At 42.4% G+C, this 9,668-nt stretch overlaps 1 protein-coding gene across 3 annotated transcripts in view; it reads right to left on the bottom strand.

Moving 5' to 3' along the window:
- Positions 1-9,478, bottom strand: part of GFM2 (G elongation factor mitochondrial 2) — a 30,135-nt gene extending 20,657 nt beyond the window's left edge. The window contains exons 1-6 of one of the 3 annotated variants that reach the window (XM_026649135.2): positions 9,325-9,478; positions 6,303-6,392; positions 5,578-5,665; positions 4,568-4,613; positions 3,763-3,860; positions 1,312-1,437 (exon numbers count right to left, since the gene is read on the bottom strand). In XM_026649135.2, the coding sequence (XP_026504920.1) occupies positions 1,312-1,437; positions 3,763-3,860; positions 4,568-4,613; positions 5,578-5,665; positions 6,303-6,365 (421 nt within the window). In that variant the 5' untranslated portion in view covers positions 6,366-6,392; positions 9,325-9,478. Of the gene's footprint in view, positions 1-1,311; positions 1,438-3,738; positions 3,861-4,567; positions 4,614-5,577; positions 5,666-6,302; positions 6,393-9,324 lie in introns of those variants that run through there. The other 2 variants (XM_026649136.2, XM_026649137.2) reach the window with 2 other exon arrangements.
- Between the last annotated feature and the right edge of the window lie 190 nt (positions 9,479-9,668).

Raw genomic sequence — 9,668 nt, 5'->3', positions numbered from 1 at the left:
CCCCCCCCCCCCCCACGGCAGCCCTGTTTTGTAGCTCCCCCCTGGGCTCTCTCCAATTTGTCCACAACTTTTTTAAATTGTGGCAACCAGAACTGGACACAGTATTCAGATAAGGCCTCACCAGTGCCAAATAGAGCAAGACAATTACCTCCAATCTAACATATAACATTCCTGTTAATTCACCCCAGAATATTAGCCTTTTCTGCAACTGTGCCACAATGTTGGCTTATATTCGTGATCCACCCAGATCCTTTTCAGCAGTACTACTGCCTTGCAAGTTATTTCCCATTTTGTGTTGTACATTTGAGTTTTTCCTTCACAAGTGTAGTACTTTGTACTTGTCTTACTTGAATTTCATCTTGATGATTTCAGAGCAATTCAGCTTCAGCTTGTCAAGGTTGTTTTGAATTCTAATCCTGTCCTCTAATGTGCTTGCAATCCCTCCCAGCTTGGTATCATCCACAAATTTTGTAAGAACACTCTCGATTCCATTATCCAAGTCATTAATGAAAATATTGAACAGTATCAGATGCAGGACTAACCCATGCAAGACTCACTAGATACGTCCTCACAGTATGACAGCAAACCACTAACCACTTTGAGTACCATCTTTTAACCAGTTATGCACCCCTCTCTATAATAATTTCATCTAGACCACATTTTCCTAGTTTGCGTATGAGACTGTCATATGGGACTGTGCCAAAAGCTTACTACAAATCAAGATATATCATATCTACTGCTGCCCTCTCACTCCCCCAATCCACTAAGCTAGTAACTCTGTTAAATAAAGAAATCAGGTTGGTTTGGCAAGATTTGTTCTTGATAAATCCACATTGGTTATAACTTATTAGCCCATTATCCTCTAAGTGCTTACAAATTGCTCCAGTATCTTTCTAGGTATCAAAGTTAGTCTGACTGATCTATAATTTCCCAGGTCTTCTTTGTTCCCCATTTTAAATATAGGTATTACGTTGGCCCTTCTCCAGTCCTGTGAGAACTCACCCATCATCCCTGAGTTCTAGAAGATAACTGCTAATGGTTCCAAAATTGCTTCAGCCAATTCCTTAATTATCCTAAAGTGAATTTCATCAGGCTCTGGTGACTTGAATACATCTAACTTATCTACATATTCTTTAACCTGTTCTTTATAAAACCACAGCAACAGTTGGGTCCTGCATCCAATCAACTGAACCCTCTGAGATTGCACAAAACTTTAAAACCAAGGTTCACTTTCTAAGCTACCTGAGCCCATCTACTCCTCCCTACCACCAACAGGAGAAAGCCTGATAGAACATATTCAAAATACTGTACCTGGTGTGTCAATCAGGTTGATTCTATAGCCCTTCCAATCAAAAGTAACAGCAGCAGACTGAATGGTAATGCCACGTTCTCGCTCTTGTGCCATGAAATCTGTCACTGTGTCCCCATCATCGACATCTAATCAGTATGAACATATGCACCATTTCAGTTTGGTCACGTAACTTTACATTTTGAATTACCTGCCTTGGACCAAAGTAAAGATGATGATTATTTCTCCTAGACCGTATCTACTCTGTATACTTTCTAGCCATGAAAATTGCTTCTGATTCAGGGAAACATAGAATCATAGGACTGGAAGAGACCTTGAGAGGTTATCTAGTCCAGTCCCCGCACTCATGGCAGGACTAAGTATTATCTAGACCATCCCTGACAGGTGTTTGTCTAACCTGCTCTTAAAAATCTCCAATGATGGAGATTCCACAACCTCCCTAGGCAATTTATTCCAGTGCTTAACCACCCTGACAGTTAGGAAGTTTTTCCTAATGTCCAACCTAAACCTCCCTTGCTGCAATTTAAGCCCATTGCTTCTTGTCTTATCCTCAGAGGTTAAGAAAAACAATTTTTGTCCCTCCTCATAACAACCTTTTACATACTTAAACTGTTATCATGTCCCCCTGCAGTCTTCTCTTTTCAAGATAATAGAATAGAATGATAAGCCGATTGATAATGCCAGCTCATAACTAAACTCCTCCTCTTTAGAAAACAAATGCTCTTTAAAAAAAAAATTAATAAAGCCCACCCCCCCACTTGTGACTGAATCCTCAACTGTGGCAGAACACTGCTGAATGCAGCCAAGGAGTGGTACACTTATGCCACATTTTTGTTCACTCCCCTCAGTCCTGTGGATTGATATGGGCTGGTTTATGCTCCCCCAACTCCCATGTAATTTTAAAACAGTCTCAGAGCTACTTTAAATTGTATTGGCAGATAGCCCCCAATAGTTTCCAGCAGCTGGATATCATCGGAGCACAGCAGTGCTCCTGCCACACGTCTTTCCCACAAAATACTGCCTATGCCAAGGCCAGGCAAGGAGGTTGTGTAGAGCCAGCTACTTCAGCTTCTTGCTGCATGGGGAATCCAGGGCCAGGGACTATTCCCCAATTGTAATTATTCAATCTTTCTTGCTTTCATTCGCATTTGATTCTTTAATATACTAATACAAAATCCTCCCAGCAGTAAGAAGCCAAAACACTAACACAGATGTACCTATTCCTTCTCCTAAATATTAATTTCTTTTATACTTAGTTTCTCATCCTGTATGCCTGCTAGTTTATAATTAGACTGCTGACCCCACTCATAATGCTGTTCTCAGACACCAGCCTAAATGAACACAGGAAAGAGAATTCAGCATCCTAATTTTAAAATTCCAATTGTATTTTTGGTGGAATACTTGATAAATTCTCAACCAACTCAGGGAGGAAAACTACACTGAAGTGCTGCCAACAACATTGTTTTTGCTACTGAAGAGTCACTGTGCAAAATGTAAATAGCAAGACAAAACCCAAACTGTGAACAGAAGGCGCTATTACAAAAAGGAATATCATTGGGAGCATTTACTATATGCACCCTGATTACTATTTATTTTAATGTTTTAAAATATATATTAAAGCTGCTTTTGGGTAAATACTGTTACTGTCAAAGTGACAGCACTTCTTTCCCAAATGAGTGTGTCAGAATGTTCAGCTATGCCAGAGATCCCAATTGCTGACCATTCATGGATGCTTTATTTTTGTAGAATCAATGGATGGGACTCTGATGTTCCAGTTAACAGGTGCAGCACAGAACTCACAACCCAGGAGGGTGGGAGGCTAAAGTAAGCCAGGTTTGTGCCACTTTTCCGAAACTGAGCTATTCCAAGGGCTGGAGATAGGCTGGGACCGTCTAAGCAGCTTCTTTGGGCTGCCCTAGGGGCAACAGGTGCTGCCCAGAAACTTTGCTATAGTCTACCCTCCATCATGCCCCTCTATGTCCATGCTTACAAAGAATGCAGCCTCAAAGCTTTCTGTTCCAGTTCCTGTGCCAGGAAAATCATTCCCTGGACAGATATTAGGCTTTTAGGGACTTTTTATACCACTTTGTCCTTGTTACTTGGCATGCTGGAGCAAAATTGAGGATCTCGCTAGCATTTCCATCGGAGTTTGGCTAGAACATTCTGTGAAGAATACAAAATACATAAACCAGGGGGATCCTGAAATTTGAAGTTAAACAGCTTTTAATTGGGTTAAGAATTAAAAACTGAGAACCTGTCAAGATTCTTACTGCCCTAGTGTTATACATTGTTCTATATAATGAAATATGCATCGTGCTTTCATTGTATTTCAGTATAATATCAAAATGACAGATTATATTTTATACAACATATTCTACAGGACAACCTCTAATTTTATATTAATTTTTTGCTAAATTTCTCAAACCTACTAAAATAAAAACAGCAGTTCTAACCTCCCAGTGCTCTTGTGTATCCGGAATAGTATAACATTCTCTCTGTGGTTGTAGTTTTCCCTGCATCGATATGAGCCATGATGCCAATGTTACGGATCCTGCATAAAACAAGCAAAGGCATTTAATGTAAATGGTTTTTTATTCAAAAATATTGTGATTGTGATCAATTTTATGACTTCATGATCAACAGCCAAAGGTAGCTTTTTTCCCTATTCACTGCACAAATGATGTAGTTAGTGCATAACTGTAGTGTATATACTCGTAACATTTCAATGTTAAAATATGGTAGAAATACAGCTCCGGACTTTCTTCCACATCACCACTAATCACCCATTTTTAAAACAAATGGGCACAATACTAAGAAGATTAAAAATCAGCGAACGCATGTTTGTACTACAGTTTATATTCAGATATCAAGCACTGGAATCAGAGAACAGACAGCTAGACTGTATGCCACTAAGTTCTCACTAGCAACCATTCCTACCAAGATCAGAACAGATTGGAAGTCAATCAGTATACACATTGACCTTTCCACTGAGGGTTCAATCCAGGGCCCATTTAAGTCAATGGAAAGACTCCCAATTCTACCAACCTGAAACCCCCTCCACAATTGGTTCCTGCCTCCTTACATTTATTCCCAGAATATATCCCCGATTCCCCATAAAAAAAACCCCCTGTTATCGAGTGTAGTTTAGAACATGAGCAGATTGAAGCAGTGGTCACTACAGTATTCTATGGTTCTTTTGCAACACACCCCAACATCATCATACCTATTGCTTACATACTGAAAATAAGCAGTACTTACTTAGATATAGGAGGGGTAATGATAGAACGCAAAGATTTGACATCTCCTATTGCAGAAAAAAAAAAAAGCAATGGTCAAAACTTAAATTCCCAGTCTATGAATGATACCTGAGATCTCACCACTGCTGAGTAGAGCAAGACAATTACCTACTTTGTCTTACATATGACACCCATTAGTACATCCCACAATGTATTGCTTTTTTCGCAAGTACATCATGCTGTTGTCTTATATTCACTCTGAGATCCACTATAATCCCCAGATCCTTTTCAGCAATACTACTGCCTAGCCAGTTATTCCCCCATTTTGTAGTTGTAAATTTGATTTTTCCTTCCCAAGAGTAGTACCTTGCACTTGTCTTTGTTAAATTTCATCCTGTTGATTTCAGACCAATACTCCAATTTGTCAAGGTCATTTTGAATTCTAATCCTTTGTCATCTGCAAATTTTATAAGCATAACTCTCTACTCCATTACCCAAATTCTCAATGAAAATATTGAATAGTACTGGACCCCACTAGAGATGTCCTCCCCATTTAACAAGCAAACTTAAATTAATTTTTTGTTTTCACAGAAATTTTCTGACCAGCCCCCTTTTAACAAAGATTCAATAATGAAACTGTCCTTCAGGGAGTTCAGAACCTCTATCTCTCTTCACATGCTACATGCTCAAGGCAGGTTTTGATATTACTAGCCATTCTATCTTTACTGAGTACTTCAAGCCAAAAGGCCAGGTCTCAAGAACACTTAGCTCCTGGTCGGATTCTTTTTCATTTTTGCTAAAGGATTTACATTTTCCTCTTAGGCCCTCTACTATGCAATGCCTCACTCCTCTGTACTTAAGCCTCTTCTCTATGCTGCTCTTTTCCTGCTTGATATACTAAATGTTACACACAATGGTTATAAAACAATAAGATAAGAAAGTATAATTTAGGAATTTTTTTTCTATTTTCTTTCTACTACAGGTAAGTGAAAGGCAAGTTTAGAAAAATAAAAAAATAATTTAAAGTATTACCTGGTGGAAAGCTGTAATTTCTTTGACGACATTCTTGTGATTTTAATCTTTTTACAACCATTGTTCTTGCCCATCTGCAGTACATACACTTTAAAGAAAAAAAATTAAAAGGAGTTACTTTGTAGAAATACTTTTTGGAAACTATGGTAACTTCTTGCACTGTCCTTTTCCTAAAATGAGTATTAACGATATCTGCAGCAATAGATGTGTGAATAATTTGATTATACTTCCACGTGAGCTATTCTGAATAATATTTTGGACACTTGCAGGCATCACAGCATTACTGGCTAGAGTCAAAGACCAAAAACAAATCCATACCCAGCAGAATTTGTAAAGCCTAATGAAAATGCAAGTCAAAGTCAAAGACTATACTGAAATCAGTATAAACTGTCAGTATTAACAGTATTTAAACACATACAAGGAGTGAGGCAAAATCGTATACCGGACCTCACTGGAATTACAAGTATAAACCAAAACATTTACAGAAACTGCCACTTTATTGAGGTAAAGATATACACACGAAAACCCATCTACATATTTCTGAGCTTCCCCACAAACTATAAAATAAAAATCTATTTTGACATTTGAAACAAAATGAATATTAAGTTTCATTCCAGACATTAAAATATTTATATTTATTCAGTTTGGCCTCAGTATCCCATTTTGCTTAAAAGAAAATATTGAGCAAATGCTCACTGGCAAATAAAAATCTGAGAAAAGCTTACCTTTTTGCACAAACTTGATGCTTTCAGGACATTCACTGAAAATTTCCTTGGAACTCTCAACATTATTACTCTATTGTCTACAGCTGCACCCTGCCAATATAAGCAAATACTGTATAAAAAGATCACAATCCGAATTAAGTATCTGAACTGTTTCCATTCAAGTCAATGGGAAAACTTTCACTGGCCTAAATGGGAACTGGATTGGGTCATATTTTCTCAGAAATAGAGTAATGCCAACAGATGTTAAAACTGTACATGTACATCTACAAACAATATAAAGTATATTTCTAAGACAAAAAAAATATGCCAATCCTTACTTCGTAACCATAAACTACACAGTTTAAAAGCATCGGCCATATTCAGGCCTAAATGGTCACTGAAACTCCTGGAACTCAGGGCTACGTTCCAGAAGCTGTACAGTATGCCTCTAATTCCGCGGAGGAAATATGGTTTGGTAGCAACAGCATAATACCAGTTCAACTTTTCAACAGCATCAAATCCATTACATAGCAATCAGACTCAAGGGAATACTCAGTGACTCAAGATCCCAGCACAGAAGACAAGTTCTTGAATGTCAGTCAGCAAGGAAACAATTCTAAAAAAAAAGCATGGCCCAAAAACACAGGCTTCTGCTGATCTGAAGCTGTATTTGGGAGCTCAACCAGAGAAATGAAAAGAAGTCATGTCTCGTAACCCACATTATCTCCTTCACATGGCAACTGGAGATTGGTTAGAGCAGGGGTCGGCAACCTTTCAGAAATGGTGTGCTGAGTCTTCACTTATTCACTTTAACTTAAGGTTTCGCGTGCCGGTAATACATTTTAATGTTTTTAGAAGGTCTCTCTCTATAAGTCTATATTATATAACTAAACTATTGTTGTATGTAAAGTAAACAAGTTTTTCAAAATGTTTAAGAAGCTTAATTTAAAATTAAATTAAAATGCTGATCTTACGCCGCCGGCCCACGCAGCCCTCTGCCAGCCTGGGGTTCCATTCACCTAGTTCGGCAGCGGGCTGAGCAGGGCCTGCGGGACCCCGGCTGGCAAGGGGCCGGCAACTGGGACCCCAGACCGGGGGTGCAGGTGGGAATGTGGGGGGGGGTGCAGGAGCTCCCGTTTGGTGCTCAGGGAGGGGGTGGGGATGTGGAGGGGGTGCAAGAGTCAGGGCATGTGGTATAGGGGGGGCTGGGTATGTGTGGGGGGTGCAAGAGTCAGAACGGGGGCTGGAGGTGTGTGAGGGGGGTTCAGGGGTCAGGGCAGAGGGCTGGGGTGCTCGGCTCGTGGGGGTGCTCACGGCAGGGGGCTAGAGGGGATATGCCCCGTCCCCACTCCTTTCCCCAGGGCCCCATCCCCACCTCTTCTCTGCCTCCTCCCCAGAGCAGCGAGCATGCTGCGGCTCGGCTCGGCTCCCCCTCCCCCTCGCAAGGGCAGTCAGCTGATCGGCGGCAGGGAGAAGGAGAGGGAGAGGGAGGGGCAGGAAAGCACCACGCTGGGGGAAGAAGCGGGGGAGAGGGAAGCTTGGCTGCCGGCAAGACCAAGCTTCTGCCTCCTGCCCCCGCAGGAGAAATTGGTGGGCGGGGGGGCTGAGTGGGGCCAGGACTCCGGCAGGCAGCAGTGTGCCATCAAAAATTGGCACGCGTGCCGCAGGTTGCCGACCCCTGGGTTACAGCCAAGGAAGAATTCGCCCCAGCAAAACACCAACTGCCCATACTGAATCCTGACGTTTGCTGGGGAGAGGTAGGGGCAGAAAGAATGGAAAAAATGAAGTTCTCTCTTTCTCTAGGTTGGACAAACTGGTATACAGATTTTAGCTCTCTCTACTGCGATCCACAGTATCATTACTACAGCTACTAGGGTTATAAGACCTCCCAAGACTAATACCTACAGTATTCCTGGGAAAATGCATTGTGAAAAGTATCAGTTTTCTGTATCTTGTCAAAATGCTTAAGATGTGCTATGGCTATACGCACACTAGATAGGCTTTTTGATCATCACACAATTTTTGTTTCTGGTCTGCAGGGCTAATTATACATTTAAAAAATTAAAGTTAGCTTAAGTATGGTTAAAAAAATAATATATTTGTTTTATGGTTTGTGGCTAGTAAGGAAAAGGCCCCAAATTGCAAATAAAATAAGGCTGTAAGAATAATAAGTAGTATTACTTATTATTTGTAGTGTGGGACGAATGCATGGTTCAAAAAGTAACTAATAAAATAAAGAACTGCAGTAACAAAAAAAGTTTGAATTAAAACTTGAAATTAATCACACAGCAAATCTACATAACCTTATTTTCCCCATTACTGTTACTTCCCCTCCTCTCCATGTCCTTCGGGTAAGTCATGTTTGTTTAGGCCTTAGTCATGCACTGCAATCTGTGCAGGTGTAGCAGACCATCCATGCAGATCACAATCCTGCATCAAGCAGACTGAGAGATTTTCACAGAAAGGTTTGTAGTGCAAACATCACAATAGGGCCATAGTCTAGACTGGAACCCTTGCGCTTTACCACAAATCATTAGCCTAAAGATTTCCATACACATTTTTCTTTTTACATTAAGTTTCTCTTTTTTTTTTTTAACAATGTATTGTCTCGGTAATGCCAACACTAGGTACAGTTATAAATATTAATGACCTGTTATCCATAATGGCTTCTAATGAAAAAGTGAGACGAGAAACAAACAACTCCCCGAGCATCCCCAACGCCAGCAGAAAGGCAGGCTGGTTGTGTGGTCACGGCACTAGACTGGGCCTCAGGGTTAGACTCCACACACCCCTTGGGCAAGTCACTTTGCCTCCCTGCCCCTCAGGCCCCATTTAGCAGGGATCCCGCCCGGCCTCTCGAGGAGCTGGGACAGAGCCTGGGAGGTGCCGCTATCAGCGATGAGCCGCACCGAAAACGCCGTCAGTGACCCACAGTAGCATGGAGCCGGGACGGGGGCAGCGCCCGGCACCCCCGGCCTCTCCCCGCACGGCGGCTCGGCAGGTCGCACTCGGTCCCAGGGCTCCACTGCCCGGCAACACTCACCGGCCGCAGCCAGGACCCAGCTCCCAGAGGCGCCTCGCTCACTCCGGCCCGGCCTACGATGGGTGCGGAGAAGGGGGCCTCGCCCTCGGGTGTCCGGTGCCCCCGTGCGGAGAAGGGGGGCGACCTCCAGGAAAGGTCTGACCCGTCACCCTGCGCCCCCGGCCCGCAGCAGCTTCCTTCCGCTTCCTCCCTGCCCCGCCGCGCCGGCACCGCCTCCCGACCATAGAGAAAGCCTATGATGAAGAAGCGTCTTCCCAGATCGCCCCGCGGCGCGGTGTCCTTTCTCTCGCTCCCGGCCAGCCCCGCCGACTCTCCCCGGGTTCCGGGCCCCGCAGGGATGTCCC

This window comes from Terrapene carolina, unplaced genomic scaffold (genome assembly GCF_002925995.2).
Source record: "Terrapene carolina triunguis isolate 2854851 unplaced genomic scaffold, T_m_triunguis-2.0 Scaffold69, whole genome shotgun sequence".
Lineage (NCBI taxonomy): Eukaryota > Metazoa > Chordata > Testudines > Emydidae > Terrapene > Terrapene triunguis.
Note: the sequence above shows the minus strand (reverse complement) of the source record. Positions and strands in the feature narration are given on the sequence as shown.